General features: G+C 38.4%; 1 protein-coding gene across 2 annotated transcripts in view; it reads right to left on the reverse strand.

Moving 5' to 3' along the window:
* ANAPC10 (anaphase promoting complex subunit 10) overlaps positions 1-17,208 on the reverse strand; it is a 207,544-nt gene that overhangs the window by 56,231 nt on the left and 134,105 nt on the right. Inside the window, exon 5 of one of the 2 annotated variants that reach the window (XM_075127718.1) lies at positions 8,831-9,462. The exons of the other annotated variant lie outside the window; for it this stretch is intronic. Within the exon in view, the coding sequence (XP_074983819.1) occupies positions 9,301-9,462 (162 nt within the window). The 3' untranslated portion in view covers positions 8,831-9,300. Of the gene's footprint in view, positions 1-8,830; positions 9,463-17,208 lie in introns of those variants that run through there. 2 annotated transcript variants of the gene reach the window in all.

Below are 17,208 nucleotides of genomic sequence, written 5' to 3' on the forward strand. Positions count from 1 at the left end.
TACACAGAAGTGAAATTATTTTATCATTACTCTCATCCTCCCTTACCATCTACCTACTGTTTCTTACACTCATTTTCTGTGCATTGTCATAAATTAGATTGTAAACACTTTGGGCTGCCAACCCTCCAGGATTGTACTGGAGTCTCCAGGAATTAAAGATTAATCTTTAATTAAAGATAACATCATGCAATGAAACCTCCAGGAATACAGCCAACCAAAATTGGCAACCTTATAAACTATTCAGAGCAGGGATCATATCTACTTGTATGGTGTCCCACTACTGACCAGGGCCTCTTCTAAGTGATATTTTTAATAGAACAATTAATAAAATAATTAAGACTCAGAGCAATGTTAAATATAGGGTGACATGGATTAGTCACTCTGTACCAAGGCTTGATTGCCTTTTGGGGTCATTTTGTGAATTTTTTTCTGGACCACAGTTGAATTCAGTTTGGAAATTCACCAAATATAGTGTTAAGTGCAATACCATGTCTGTAGAAGGTGGACAAGTCTGTAAGACATGCTTCATATCAGTCCTGATGTCAGCCATGGACATGCACCCTTCCAAAGAAAGGAATTACAAATGATTCCTGATGAAAGATCTTTCACTTGGGGGTTCTTTGGATCTTGTTTCATGGACCAACTGGCCAACATACCACTGATGAGAAATGAAAGAAAATGGCCCAAGTTCCTACTGTGCCTGAAATAATTTTTTTTTAATTCAGATTACCCTAAAACAGTTTATTTCTGGGCAAAGAAAAGAATGAGAAGTTCAGCCCAATATGTAGGCTTTGGGGTTTAGTTTGGGGTGGAGGTGTTTTGTTTTTGAAAAGGGAAGAACAACATTATCCGGCACTGAAAACAGGGGCTAGTTTTTTAATCCTGCAAATTTTTTACACACATGCTTAACTTTAAACACCTGAGTAGTTTCATTGACCTCAATGGGGACTGCTTATGTACTTCAAGTTACGCAAATGAGTAAATAATTGCAGAGGCTGATCTTGAGTGAAAAATACCTTTGCATCTGTAATACGGCTAGTGTGATATAACAGGTTTTTTTCACCTATTGGTGAGTGTGCAAGCTGTGCATCAGATGCCATTGCATAAAGATGGCTAACAAGAAATCTGTTCATGTTATATTACACATTTGGCACACTTAATGTGTTGTTTTCTTTGTCTCCCTTGTTTAGCCTGCATTCAAGATGTATCTGTGTGAATGGCCAAACTAAAATCTGGACATTTTTGGATTGCTGTAGTGAATGCTATTTTTTTTTCTTTTAAAAATGTCAGATGCTTCCTGACATGCTTAGGGCCATGGAAATGGAACATATTTTCTCATTAGATTAATTAATGGCTCTTCTTGGGTGGCACAATTTAGTCTAAATTTCCTTTACTTTAGTATTCTGTCATACCTAAAAGGGATCTTATTTTTGTTATGTTTTGTGGTGTCTTTAAATTTTTATGACTTCACTCTGTTTAGTCTATGGGTAATCCTTCTTTTGAAACCTAATGTCCTAGAAAATTTACAGGTTTTTTATTAAAACTGGCACTTTTCACATTTTATGGTCATTCTTGTTTCTTTACTTCTCCTTAGAACTCCATGCAGGTCCTAAAGGTGTAGTTCACGGCTTGGGGAATTTATGATTACATCGTCAAAGTAAACTAAAGCAGTACGATATATTAAATCTGACAAGACGCTGTTCATTAATCTTTGAAATATAGCCAGGTGTGATGTAGTTAAGAGACTTCCAACAAAGAAAAGCTTAACACAGTTCTTACTGGCTCAGCTAGAGGGTGACTTCCCTTACCTCATCTGGGAGAGCTGCTGCCTGGGTGGGGACTGCAAGCAGGGGCGTCATTTCAGAAACATTTGGTCTGGGGGGGAAAGAAACAGGGTAATCCTTTTCTATGCCAATTTTTCTCAAATCTTTCAACATATGCTCTCTTTTCACTTCCAGGTTAGAATACTGAGCCCTGACTTTCCAAGGAAACAGCTTGAAGAGCTGGGGTGAGATTTTTTTGTGCATAAAAAAAGCTAAAAAGCGAAATTTTAAACAAGCAGAGAAGACGATCACAGGCACTGAGCACAAAACACAAGAGCTGAAATTCACATGTTCCATATATGCTGATCAATATTAGGCTACGATTTGATCACGACGGGGTTTTTTTAAATAAAAATTGTATGAGCATGGTGAAAAATGCAAAATTAATGGAAATCAAACAAGGAAATATTTCAAAGCCCACCTGGCATTATTTTGTACTCCAAAATAAAATGTAGTCCCCATTTTTAGTTAAAGCATCAACAATTTAGTAACTGCTGGACTAGAGAACATCTTTGTGAAGCAAACTGGGATCCTCAAATTTGAAAAATATTTAGAATTTTTAGAATTATTTTTCAAACTCATGTATTTGCTTCTCTCATGACTGTCTGTACATTCTAGACACACCCCCATCCATGGAACATCCTTCCTGAGCTTCTCCACAAGGCCTCATCCCTTCTATTTCTGCCAGAGGACAAAAGGCGATATGAATGTTCAATTCCCAATTAAATTAAAGCAAAATTAATTCCCCATTAAAGTTAATGGAAATTGAGCATTGATAGCCCTTAGATGGCTTTGCAAGTCTCAATCACAATGACTACAAGTAATGGGTCAAGGACCTTCATCATTGTATTTAAAAGCAAAAAATTATATTTTGCTCTACCCTGCTGTGCCCTAGACTTTGCTGTATCCATGCAGTTGCTGAAATCTGTATTCTACTGCCCACTACTTCTCCCTATCATTTCGTCATCCTTTTCATTGTGTCCTGTTGGAAATTAGACTGTAAACTCTTTGGTACATAGACCATGTCTCCTCATTCGTACTGGTATGCATTTTGTTCACATTTGAGTGCTGTAAAATAATTGTATAAATAATACATTAGCACTGGGCTATAAAATAATTTACACAAAACTTTAAATTTCTAATTGAATCCACTACACCTGTGTTTCTGACCCTCATTCACTTTCTGCAAATATTCTAGCAAAGGTGAGTTTACTGACTGGAATGATTCACAGAGGAAATTTTTAAGAAAATATTGAAGAATATTCATGGAAAGTGAATTTTGAATTTGATAACATGAGTATTTAAACTGGAAACCAGAGTCTTTGAATTAAGTCTGTCCAATTGGAGAATAGAAAGATGCCATGTGATCTTTGTATCCAGTCAAAAAATAAGTTTGAATGCTGACTGCCTAATGAACATTGCAATTAACTGTTTGCTAACTATCTTCAGACAAAGTCATTAATGTATGTATGTATTTAATGAATAATTTCCAACATTAGACTATCTTAAGAGGTTCACAGACTATTTGCAAAGAGAGGTGAAAATCATCAAATAAATTATTCACTACAAAGTATTCACCCAGCACTAGTCTAGGTTCTGTTGCAACTTCCTAAACTAACACTACATTTTTTCCATGTACAGATTGGACATATTCCTGCCTTGGGACTACATTCAAGATGACTTGGCATGAAGTAAGTAGCTCTTGTTTTTGCTAGAACTGTAATAGTGGTGTACAGTAGTCTCACAATGCTTGCACTATGCGGGGCCATTACAACCTTTTCCTACACTACTTGCTGTTGTAGAACAGGAATTTGGCAAACACAGTAATATTTCTAGCTAGTTACATATTTGAGAAGACAGTGATTGTATAACAAATGTGTTCCTCTGATTTAAATGCTATTGACCATAGTTTGGCATATCATGTCTGCAGCCAAATCATTAGCCAAAGTTAACATTGTTGCTGGGTACAACTGTAAGCCAGCTAGCTGGCTAACCAGCATCTGTCTTCATGAGATCACTGAAATGGATCCACCTTTATCTATGTATTACTATGTATTCTATGTATTACTGTTCAGTTATTTTAATGGACCAAAGCAGGGGTAAACATTTTGCCATTAAACTCAACTTTCAAATACGGGTGGACCCAAAACCACTATTCCTGTACACCAAACTCTGGAGAAGTTTGGATCCAACTCCAGACTTGAATAACCCCTATCACCATAACTGGACAGACCAAATCCTTAGAGCCAAAAACACAAACCTACATTCCTTTTCAGGGAGACACCAACTATGGAAAATTTCAGAAAGCAGGGAGGTTTTGAAAACAGGGAGTTATTGAGAAACTGTTTTGCATCTTTAACTATGGCCAGGCCCCTGTTGTTTCCATATCCTAAACTGTCAACTGACCACAGCTGACCTACCCATTCTGGATTATATTTTTAACTAATATTGCTGTTGATAGGCTTTTAATATTAAATCTGATTTCTAGCAGGATGACTCCAGACCCTTGAAGTTCATTTCCTTCATCCATACATGTTCCAATTCACTGGAAAGAACAGTATGGCATTTTCATTTACTTTGAATTTCTATTGTCAAATTGTGTTGTAATTATTTTATTTAGAGATATGGAATAATTTGTTACAAGATTCTTCTCAATATTTACAAAAATATTGATTTCTATTTATTTAGACACAGAAACTAAAGTTAGAATATTGCAAAAGTTGTTTCAAATCAACACCAAAACTTTGGGGTCAAAGGTTCACTAATTTAATGTATATTTTTGTACTGTAATTTATCTCTATATTTTTGTTGAGTATTTAATAGTTTCTGCAACTAATGATTAATTATTGATTTCTACATTCTATAGACTCACTGTGACACCAAGTGATGTTCAAAGTGTCTGTATGATTAAACTGAAGTTTAAGTAATGTTAGAGTGGACAACTATAGCTCAGAGTACAAAAAAAATAAATGGGGGATGGGTATCATTGGGTTATAGTCCTTGGCTTCAAATCCCAGAGTCTTGGGGCTGATGCAAGCAACTCTCTGGTGCCCCTGCACACAGTTTTCCCTACATCTTGGGTAATGTCTAAAGTGGAGGAGGGAAGTCTCACGGTCAGACCTCCCCAGTAAAAGCTTCTTTTTCTACTATTGCAGTGGAGTGTTCCTCCAGGAAATGGGTTCTCTCCTGCCCCCTCACCCTCTCCCCCAATCTGGGCTGCTGGAGCTTTCTTTATACTGGCCCTTTCCCCAGGAACATGCTTGGCAGTGCCGAGGGGCGGCCCCAGCAGTGCTCCAGCCTTTCCCCTGTTTCAACATGGGATTTATAAACCCCATCATAAGGCACAACATAAGACTCTTCTGTTTACACAATCCTTTCTGCAGTGATAGGATTGGCCAAGCCTTGTTTTGCTATGAGAAATGAGCAAGCAAGAATAAAGCCATTTAGAAAATGGTGAAATCTGTGACAAAATGGCAAATCTGACTCTTTCAGATGAACATTGCTCACAAGTTTTAGAAATGGGACCTAGAGGTCATGGCAACAAGCACAATGAGAATGCATTAGACAGAAAAAATTGTGATTCAATTGCATATTTTTGTTCCGATTCATTCTGCAAAGTTTCTGCTATTTGCTTTGTTTCAGCCAGGTTGTAATGAAGTGGATCTCCCCCAGTTAAAGTGTTAGGCATGTCCTTCTGCAGTATGAGCTTGCACTGTAACTTTGTGTGCTAGTAAAAACCTCCTGCTCCTGGTGAGTATGTACCTCACCAACAGCTCGTTTCCAAATATTTGTGATGAGCTGAAAAGGCTTGACTCTTCTTTGCATGCTGTTTATTAAACTCGTGATCCCTGAGTAATCATATCTGTTACACAAAACAGGTATTCTGACATCCACAGAACTGCATTCATGTCTATTTAGTTTTCTTTAATGCTGGGCAGATGGTGGTTAGTCCATCAGGAGAAATGCATTTAGGGATGAAACTCATCCCAAAGAGTAAGTTACAATGTGTGCACTCCACTTCTTGAAGAAAATATGCACATTTATTAAAATAGAGTGGTATGTAACTTGAAGTGACCCCCTGGGGACTGTTCATACAGTATCTATAACAGTCAAATTGTAAGTGCAGGTTCATTATGCGGGTAAATCAATAGCAAGCCAGTGCGGCTTCCTTCAGATGAGATGTCACTTAAAATACAGTACAGCCTGTCTACATAAAACCTCTAAGCGTCTAATACTATGTCAAAGGTAGATAATATTCCAAACAGACATACTGTCCATCCTGAGACTGAATTTAAATCATTTGTATCTCTCACTCCTTTTCTTACCCACCACTCTGTCTACAGAAGAGGACTATGGTTAAGGGCTAGTTTTCATCCCATAAAAATCAATATTATGCCAATTCATAATAATAATTTGTACTTATTGAGCTCCTTCTAGCTGAAGAATTCAAAGCATTTTAGAAATATTAATTAATCCTCTTAATACAAATGATGAAGTAAATATTATCACTATTATTCAGAGGGGAAACAAAGTGGGGGGTGGGGGGAGGCCAAATTTTGACCAGATTTTCAGAGGTGCTGAGTACCAGTGGGTCCCAAAATAGCCCACTTAAATAAATCACTAAATATGTATTATGTGACTGAATATGTAAATGCAACTAAGTATGCGTAAATATGTAACTAAGGCACCTATGTTTGAAAATACTGACCTAAATAACTTGCTGGGTGTCACACAGCAAGCAACAATGGAGCTGAGAACAGAACTCAAGAATCCTACCTCACATTGTCATGCTCAAACCTCTAGTCCAGACTCAATTACATCTTCTCATGCACCCACACGCTCTCATTCCACCACTCAGACAGACTTTTAGGGGGCCTGTGTGATTTTAGAAAGAATCAGTTAACCAACCAGCAGAAACCTGCCCCACCACCTTTTGCAGGTTTCTCAGATCACAGCTGCATGGTTTTAGATAAAAAAAAATTGAGTTATTTACTCATTCATTCTTGTACACCTCGCTACCCTTCATGTCAAGCTTTACATGAAACCTCAGGTGAACCAGAAGGTTTTTCTAAACATGTGTGCAGGTTTGTCATACCTTATGCCCACAAACTATTTGCCTGCTAAGAAAGCCAAAAACTGTCATGTTTTCAAAACATTAGCTTCTGCTGAAATTGGATCCTTCTCTAAACAGCGTGGGAGGTTAATTAATTTCATTCGATTTGCCTTTACACTTCGATTTTATCTTACATATTAATTTTTGTTAAGACCACCCATCAACTAATTTATTTAATGTAACTTAATCCTGAGTTATCTGATCAATGTTTAAAGATAGGCACGACTACACAAAAAGATGCTTGGCGTTTTTTCATTGTAATCATTTGATTACATTCTTATATCATGGATCTTTGTCTTTTTAATATAAACAGTCAAATCAAACATTTAAGAAACCAATTTGCTACTTTAGTGGTGAGATATGAGGCAGAAGGGCAATACTTACTACTGAAAAGCTCTACACAATTTAACATTGCAATCAGTACTCCTCAAGCTTCTAATTCAAGGAAGTAATTAAAACCAATATACCTTTCTTTACAACGGCTGTATTTGCTACTAGTCAAAGGAGTGAAATGTTTTTTCCCCCCACACCACATGGACAATTGTTTCAAATAATTATCAATGCTGTAGATATATGAAAAGGAATAATTTTTGATTCTGTGGAAATTAAAGCAAGCATAATATATTATAAAAACCAGGTATGGTGATGTGTCATTTCATCCTGAATTACACACATTTTGCTTCAAACACCACTTAAGCAATTTCAATTGTTAGAAAAGGAAAACTGCAGTGTTTAAAGTTCTGTGATGCTGCAGAAGATTGGGAATGACAGGCGTTTCAGTTCAAAGGATTGATTAAAATAGTTGGTGCTGTTTAGATATTATGCTACAACCTAAAACACACCAACGCATTCCTAAAACAGTGTTTGCTTGAAGAAGTAACCTCCATTGCAAGGAAGAAACAGCAGGACTAACCCAGACAGCAAAATACATGCTTGTTAAAATATTTGATGTGTAGTATGTTGACTTGTTTTGAAAACTTTTCCACAATGTTTATCATCTTGGATATATTTTCAACATTTCTTTAAAAATATGCCACCTAGTGGACCTCATGAATAAATGCTCAGCATATAATCTGCCAGTGTTTCATGTAGCATTACAGATTGTGCCACTTAGTAGGCTTGCAACCAAGTCGACCAAAATGTGGGCTTCTATCTGACAGACAGCCTTGCAGTGTACTCCCCCTTGTTTCTGGATGGTTCAAGTTATCTGTCTTACTTGCCCCAGGAGCTAAGAGGTCTGCTTAAAAATAGAAAATAATTGAGACTGTCCTGGCAAAATCTTGTTATTTATGAAAAATAACCTGTGTACTCTAGACTGACTCAAAACCTGTGTAGCACAGGAAACACATGAATGGGGAAAATGAGCTGCAGCCATTTAGTTTCTCTGCCAACTAAACTGTGGGTGGAATCTGCATGAGCTCTTGTTCAGATATGGATATTCTTGAAAATTCTTCCTTAGCCTAGGAAAGAGATATTCAATCAGACAACAGACGACCCATCAACTCCTGAACAACAGGGAAGCCCCCCAAACAACACGAAAGCTTTAGGAACAGCTGTTTGAATGGGTTTGAAGGATGAAGAGAAGCAATAAGATGAGGAACAACTCCCAGCTCAATCACTTATAACAGAGGTAAAGGAATTTCCAAATATGATTTGGGAAAATACCAAAAAAAAAAAGTATTTTAGTCAGAAAATTACATTTCAGAGTATTTTTTAAAAGTGTATTAAGACAGAATGAGAGAAAGACCCCACATTTCTGTTAAGCAATTGTAACTAATTGCTCCTAAAAATGTAGATTGCAAAGACACACAGCATGACATTTAGCCAGCAAGTATTTTTTAAATTCTTTTTTAAAATTAGCAACAAAATGTTGTGATTCTTTCAAACGTTATGATTTCCGGACTAGAAATGTCATTTTTATTAGTTTTATTATATGACAGGAAGAATTAAACAAAGAACACATTGCACTGAAGATCAGTCATGAGGAGTGAATTTCATAATAATACGCAAGACATAAAACTAAACAGGAGCCATGTACAGTGTCTAGCAAAATTGGTGCAGGATTCATTGATACATTTCTCCTAGAACCAGGCCTGAAGTGTACATTTACCCATTAAGGGACCAATCCTCCAAAGTCTTGAGTGCCCTCTACTCCCACTGATGAGTAGAAATCGAAGGTGCTCGGAACATGATGGCTTGGGCCCAAATTGACAATTTGTCTGACTATATTAACGCCTGTTTTTCCTATACAAACTGCTGAGCTGAGGTATTTTCAGCCATTTTGTCTACAGTATAAGAAAAGTCTGAGGCAGGCATGTGACATCTTTTTAAGACAGCAACCCCACAAGACAATTTCAATGAGTTTCAGTGAGTTTCAATGAAGTCACACAAATGAGGGTCATTCTTGTCAGTTGCCAGCTTGTGCAGATCAAGGAGTGACTGGTTCACATTCTTTTCCAGGTGCAAGGCACACTCCATTGCTGTCAACCCATTCTCCCAATCATCACGATCTGGTTTCTTGATGTCCTGCAAAAAGATGGTTTCTTGATGTCCTGCAAAGTCTGTTCACATCACATTGTTACATTATAAACCAAGTAACTGGGACTACTGGATTTTGAATATTTATTTGCTGCTCTTTGTTACATTTTTTTTTTTAAATAAGCAAATAGGGAGTGACATTATGTGCCTGGGAAAGTCAAATATAAAAGGCTAAAAAGTTATAAAGTGCATCTGTACACAGGGATTCTCAAACTAATACTGTAGATTAGCTCACTGTCCACCATATAACATCCCTATGGCAACTATGAGGAAAACAATGGGTTTTTTTTAGCTTTTGTGTAATTAAATGTAGCCACTAAGAACAAGGAGGAAGAACCAGTGAGCTCTCCCACAGACTATCCTTAAGTGTTCCATGGACCAGTGTTTGGCTAACACACTACAGCTGAAATTGTGCCCTGCCATGAGGCATGTACAGTATGTACATGTACACTCAGACATTTGGAGTTGGGGGGGGGGGGGTTAGCACAGAGGTGCCATCTGCACAGAACCAGCTTTTCAACCCATGTCTAGATTGGCTGCTGCAAAGTTCTGCTGTACACACTGCTTCCACTCCCATGAGACTTAGGCTGTGGTAACTAATATTGAGTATTTGCTGAGGAATAGTAGTGCCGTATGGTCATTTTTTTAAACACGTATTATGGTAGTCCCAATTGCTGTGTTTGGGTACTCGGGCATGGTGTGCTGGGGGCTGTACAAACATAGAGAAGAGACAATCCCTGTTCTGAAGGGTTTATAATCTAAAAGACACAAGCAGATGAAGGTACGGGATCATTTTAATATTTTACATTTAACAAAAAAAAACCTGACACAAAATGTGTTTCTGCAAAAGGATAGAAGGGATTGAAGGGATAAAAAATTAGCTGCCTCTTTTTACCATTTATCTTTAAAAAGTAAACTCGGGGTGGAGGTGGGGATAACGTTGTCTTCAAAAGCATATAGTTGGACTGGGCGCCACATTCTCCACAGCGGATTGGTGGGGCGAACAGCTCTCTCCTTGATAAGATGTAATTGTAGTCAAAGATACCACAGTAAGGGTCACAGGGCCCAGTACAGCTTCAGCAACTGTGGAACTCAATGACTGTTCTCATGTAGCATCAGTTCCTTTTTTATAAACAATCAGGTGACTAGTAAGAAAGTGGCTTCCTCTTTCATCTATCATTTTAAGTTATTTTTCAGTATTTAAATAGAGATAATATATGGGACTGATTTCTTTACCAGGAGGTTTTTCCATCATGTTTATTTTTGGTTCCAAGCATTTGTGAGTTTCTTATCTCATGAGAAATGATATAACGCACAGGTTTTTGAGAGTATGGAGGTAAACTCAGGTGTAACATGAAGAATTGTCCATTATGAGGAAAATTGCCAAATTACTCATAACATTTTTAATGGTTTCCCCATACACTTATGTCCTCAGGTAACCAGGCACCCAGTAGCATGCGTACGTATTGCCAGAGTGTGTTTTGACTGATGCACATATGCGTATCGCCTGAGACGCAGAATAGTTCATTATTAAGTAATATTGCTGGAACTGAGCAAAACCCAGTTGTAACATTTAAACCCATGTGTGCTAGGGTTGCTTTGAATGGTTTATTCTGCATTCTTTTGAAATGGATAGGGAAAGCTCGTATTGGCTCCATATGATCAGAAAGAGTGATGACAGCATGATTTATGAGCAGTCATGCTGATGCAGGATTTATCCAATGATATATTACGTACAGACAACCAAAGGTGCTCCTCTAGTAGCACATAAGTGAGGCAGGTTATTCTGAAATGACAGCTACATACTCAGGTTGTAAAAGAACTACAAGGGTCTTAAGACAATCGTGGACAGTAGAGTCATGAAGGGGGCAAAGGAGTTTGTTCATTTATACCTATCTTTGAAAACCCACCTCCATTAATCCTAGCACCTTTTCTTTCCAGCTAGTACATCTGGGTAGGCTAAATATTGCACAGGTTTGGATGCAGAAATATAGATGCTGCTTTCCAAGTTAGAAGATACCACATTTGTCTCTTGTAGCATGTCACTTGACCACAAGATCATTCTTGGGATATTTTTGATCTTTCCTAATTGCTTGCAATGTGGATTCTGTTTTCTGTTATGAGTTGCACTTTCATTTGTTTCCTCTTTTCAGTCAGTTTCCAGATGTTGTTGGTTATACATTTTTTCCCCAGCACATTGTATCCTTTCCTGAACTTCTACACGATTCCCTTCTGTGTACCCCTCTCCCCACCCCCCCGCATTCATCTTATGATCTAAGTCAAGCTCTTGAAACCTGTTGTAAATTAACATTAATTGGCAGTTCTTTTTTCCAGCTGTGTGTATTTCTTTAGAACACATACTTTCTGGGTTTTTTCACCTTCTGTGAGCACATTTTAGAGTCCTCCAAATTGTATCCATTTCCAAGAATAACTCAGGACTCACCTTAACACCTTGTAGAGATCCGTGCAGGGCCAGATTTATAAGTGCTTATGCAGCATTCCAGTGGGATCGGGTGATCCACTGGGAACTTAAAGGGAAACTGCAATTTATTCTTAAAATGTTAGAATCACTTCATATAGTTGCAAACATGTGTAGAACACCAATAATTTCTTAATTTGAAAAATAATTTAAAATGATCAAAGTAACATGAAGCCACCATCTTTCCAGTCAGCTGATTGTTTATGAGAAAGGAAGTGCTGCATGAGAATGGTTAAGAGAACTTCACAGTTACAGGCCAGATCCTGAACACACACACACACAAATTAATTTGATTTCAATTTTGTGGTTAAGCCCTTAGCTCTGTAATGGACCAAACTAAATCTCCAGATCCAAACAGCTCTGTACTCTGAGAAAGTCAAGAAGGAGGAGATATACTCTTTCTTGACATTTGTCGCAAGTAACCAGGCAGAAAACACCTGGGAGAAGTTCTCGATAGAAGGTCTATGGTGAAGCAGAAGGCAACACACAGTATTAAAAGAAAGTAGCTTTTCCTGTAGTTCTTTACCTTTGTCCAAACTTTTTATCCTCTATAGCAAATAGAGGCAGATCACACTTTGTGCCCCTCATGTTCTGCCAGTTAGGAAACTGTAGTGACATTGACTCTGGTCCCACATTCATTTTCATCAGTAAAATTTGATCAGTCTTATCTCCAGCATCCAAGTGCAGTTTTCACATAAAGACATCACCAGAGTTCCTCGTATTTGACAAGAAAACGGAAAGTATTCCACCAGTCCTTCCCTTGACTCCCATATTCATGCTCCATGTTTACCAGCCAGGCAGTTTCAGAGTGATGAGTATAACTTTTTACCGTTCATTGGCAGAAGTGCATGTGGGGGCTCCTCATTCCCTAGAGGAGAGGTGGAAGTAAAAACCCATGGAGAAACCAGGGAAAACAGCAATGCAGGGAGAAGCTACTAGCCAGGTTAGGCACGGATGGTGTCCCTAGCCTCTGTTTGCCAGGATGGATCACTTGATCATTACCTGTTCTGTTCATTCCCTCCAGAGCACCTGGCTTTGGCCACTGTCGGAAGACAGGATACTGGGCTAGATGGACCTTTGGTCTGACCCAGTATGGCCGTTCTTATGTTCTTAAACAGTGAAAGACTTGTGGCAAGTACATATATGATTTCATAGTTATTATTTTTGTTGATATGAAAATAATTTATAATGCTAAATTTACAGATATTGCACATTTATTCAAGGAAGGGAGTAGCAAAATTTGTACTTTCCCAGCAGTGTACCTAAATAGATGTATGCATAAAGAGCAAAATTTGACAACTGTGCATTCTGTCCCTTTGTGCCACATTTTGGAGGCCTTTACAGTGTGTTCAGTTTTTAGGGAGTTGACAAGCATAAGTATACACCTCTGTTACGTAGCTTTCATCTTTTCCTGAGGTAAGATGTTTCTGGCAGTCTTTTCATAGTTTACAAATAACAATGTACTGTCTAGTTTGTTGTTGAATATAGCCCCTTTCCCCCAAACAAGTGAAAACAAACAAACATGCCAGTTTCCATGTTTTTTATTTAATTCTAACAGAGCTCGCAAATATTTCCTCAGGGAGGGAATATTTTTTTAAAAACAAACTAATGCAATTATCAGAATGACCATTTACCTCACTGAACTGATTTGCTGAGATGACCTCCCTCCCACCTTTATTCCTTTACTTATTGCGTCATGTTGAATTTACACTGGAAGCAATTTGGGACAAAGTTCTTGGGCCAGGATCCTTAGCCAGTGTAATTTGGTGTAGCTCCGCTGAAGTCAATGAAGCTAGACTAAAGCTAGCTGAAGAGCTGTACTCTTTTCTGTGAAGTGCCTAGCACACTTTTGAGTGCTTAAAATAATAAATTATTTGATGAATAAGTTAATGTCCAGCAAATCAGAAGAGTTCTCCATTTTTATAACACTGAATGAAAATTCTGAAGAACTGTAACTTATTAAGCCAGGTCGCAGCCCCAACAAGACATATACCGGGGAAGTCAACAGGCAGACCACAGGACAAATCCAACACACACACACCCAGATGCTTTTAAATGGACCCCAAAATCTTTTTATTTACTTATTATCTTTTTTTTAAACCCTATTTTCTCTGGAGTCTGGACCTTGACTATACCTTGATCAACAAATCTGGACCATGACAAAAAAAAATTTTGACTACCCCAATCTACACTTTTGCTACATCAGAGAATTTTGGTTTGAATTCGGTGTTCAGAAATGCTTTGGCTCAATTACCACCAAAAGGGGAACAAACTAAAAGATTAGAATTGATTTAAATCAAACTTGTTTTTATTGTTGATTAGAGTAAGTGATTTAAATCACCTTTAGCATTTGAATAAAAAAATCAGAAATGCTCATGATAACATACCAATGTTTTCTATAACCAGCTGCACATCAACAGTAATTTTGCTGGCCAAGCGTGATGTTTAGACAGTTATGGATCCCTGGGGAGGGATGGAAAAAACAGAGTTCAAATTCAGTTTACTGTGGCACTTATCCCACCCTGAATCCTAGCCATGTGACCGGCAGTGCTTACTGTCACCTTATCAGGGAAACATGGTAGCTCAGGCATTCAAAGAATACTGTCTATAGCTCATATAGAAGCCAAAAGTTTTGTATGAAAATGGCAAATAATTAACTGAAGTCATGTAAGGAGAGGTATCATGTTACTAGCATGGACTTTATGTGCAATTGAGGTGATGAATGTTAATATGGGAGCGACTATAATATCAAGGGACACATCCAGTGCTCTGAGCACCCCTCGTGTGAACCACATATGCCCAGATGCGTTAACAGATAGCATTCTGTTCTGCCACGGAGAAAGAATTGGGAGAGAAGGAAAAAGAGAAGCAAGGGGTGATGCCCAAATAAGCACCACACAGAGCTACAAAATAATCACATTTCACCCAGTGACATTACTGTTTCATAGAATCATAGGACTGGAAGGGACCTTGAGAGGTCATCTAGTCCAGTCCCCTGCCTCATGGCAGGACTCAGTATTATCCAAACTATCCCTGACAGATGTTTGTCCAATCTGCTCTTAAAAATCTCCAATGATGGAGATTCCACAACTTGCCTAGGCAACTTATTCCAGTGCTTAACCATGCTGACAGCTAGGAAGTTTTTCCTAATGTCCAACCTAAACCACCCTTGCTGCAATTTAAGCCCATTGCTTCTTCTCCTAGCCTCAGAGGTTAAGAACAACAATTTTTCTCCGTCCTCCTTATAACAACCTTTTATGTACTTGAAAACAACTATGTCCCCTCACAGTCTTCTTTTTTCCAGACTAAACAAACCCAATTTTTTCAATCTTCCCTCATAGGTCATGTTTTCTAGACTTTTAATCATTTTTGTCGCTCTTCTCTGGAGTTTCTCCAATTTGTCCACAAGCTTCCTGAAACGTGGCACCCAGAACTGGACACAATACTCCAGTTGAGGCCTAATCAGCGCGGAGTAGAGCAGAATAATTTCTTCTTGTGTCTTGCTTACAACACTCCTGCTAATACATCCCAGAATGATGTTTGCTTTTTTTGCAACAGCATTACACTGTTGACTCATATTTAGCTTGTGATCCACTATGACCCCCAGATCCCTTTCCGCAGAACTCCTGATTGTTCCTTCCAAAGTGGAGTACTTTGCATTTGTCCTTATTGAATTTCATCCTATTTACTTCAGACCATTTCTCCAGTTTGTCCAGATCATTTTGAATTTTAATCCTATCCTGCAAAGCACTTGCAACCCCTCCCAGCTTGGTATCATCCACAAACTTTGTAAGTATACTTTCTATGCATTATCTAAATCAGGGGTTCTCAAATTGGGGGTCAAGAGCCTGCAGGGTTATTATGTGAGGTTATTACATGGGGGGTCGCGAGCTGTCAGTCTCCATCCCATAGCCCGCTTTTATAATAGTGTTAAATATTTTTAAAGTGTTTTTAATTTATAAGTGGGGGTTGCACTCAGAGGCTTGCTATGTGAAAGGGGTCACCAGTACAAAAGTTTGAGAACCACTGATCTAAATCACTGATGAAGATACTGAACAGAACCAGACCCACAACTGATCCCTGTGGGACCCCACTCGTTACGTCCTTCCAGCATGACTGTGAACCACTAATGATTACTTTCTGGGAACAGTTTTCCAACTAGTTTTGCACCCACCTTATAGTAGCTCCATCTAGGTTGCATTTCCCAAGTTTGTTTATGAGAACATCATGTGAGATAGTATCAAAAGCTTTACTAAAGTCAAGATATACCACGTCTACTGCTTCCCCACTATCGACAAGGCAATGTGATATCACCTCCGCATTTAAGTCAGGGCAGTATGTCATCACAACAACATATTAGTGCATCCAAATTGAGCACCTTAGCTTTAGGCCTTCTTCTGAAGGTGTCAGGGGGTGGAGACACTACAGAGGCATGTCTCTGGGGAAAAGAAACACCTCCCCTGCTCCTGAGTGATTTCCACTTTCTAGTCCTTGGAGCAGTACTGGTGGACTCTAGAAGAGGCTGTAAACTCAGAGTAGTAAAGAGAAACAATTGTGGGGAGAGGTCTTGGTGCACAGCATAAGAACATACCACAGTTCATGTTCTCTAAGTGTAACAGTAGCCACCAGAGTCAGTGGATGTCAACCACTGGCACATGACAGGGATATTAACCTTCATAACCCTAATGCAAGTCAGGTGATTGGGGCCAGGAAATAAAGTTCAGTGTCTTAACACTATTATGTCTGTCATATTTATTACAGGGAGGAGGTTTATTATCTGCATGAGTCAGGACTTACTAATAAAAGACAACTTTGGTACAGCTTACATTATAGTCAAGTTATAGCCCAAAGTACTTTAAAATAAAATAAGAGTAGTGCGGTTATTGTGTATGTAAATATGTCAGCCAATTTCCACAGCTCACTCATAGCCTTAGAGATTTGAATCAGTTTTCTAGAAGGAATATTAGTCAGTATACCAGAAGATTCCCTTCCTTTTTGAAAAGGCGACGGGAATCTTGAACTTTTTATTTTTAATCTTTAACTTCCCCCCAGACAGCAGTAAAAGGGATCCTGATTTATGTCTCATCACAGCTGTGTCCCCATCCCAACAACAGTACGATGCTATAAAGTCAGCAGTCGCTACAACAAGCAGCCCTGGGGGCACTTAAACCATCTTGAACTTAGAGACAAGGATACTAAATTGGGGGACTGACTTTCTCAGGGGATTGGTAATGGTCTAGAGAACTTTTCATCTT

Source organism: Caretta caretta, chromosome 4 (genome assembly GCF_965140235.1).
Source record: "Caretta caretta isolate rCarCar2 chromosome 4, rCarCar1.hap1, whole genome shotgun sequence".
Lineage (NCBI taxonomy): Eukaryota > Metazoa > Chordata > Testudines > Cheloniidae > Caretta > Caretta caretta.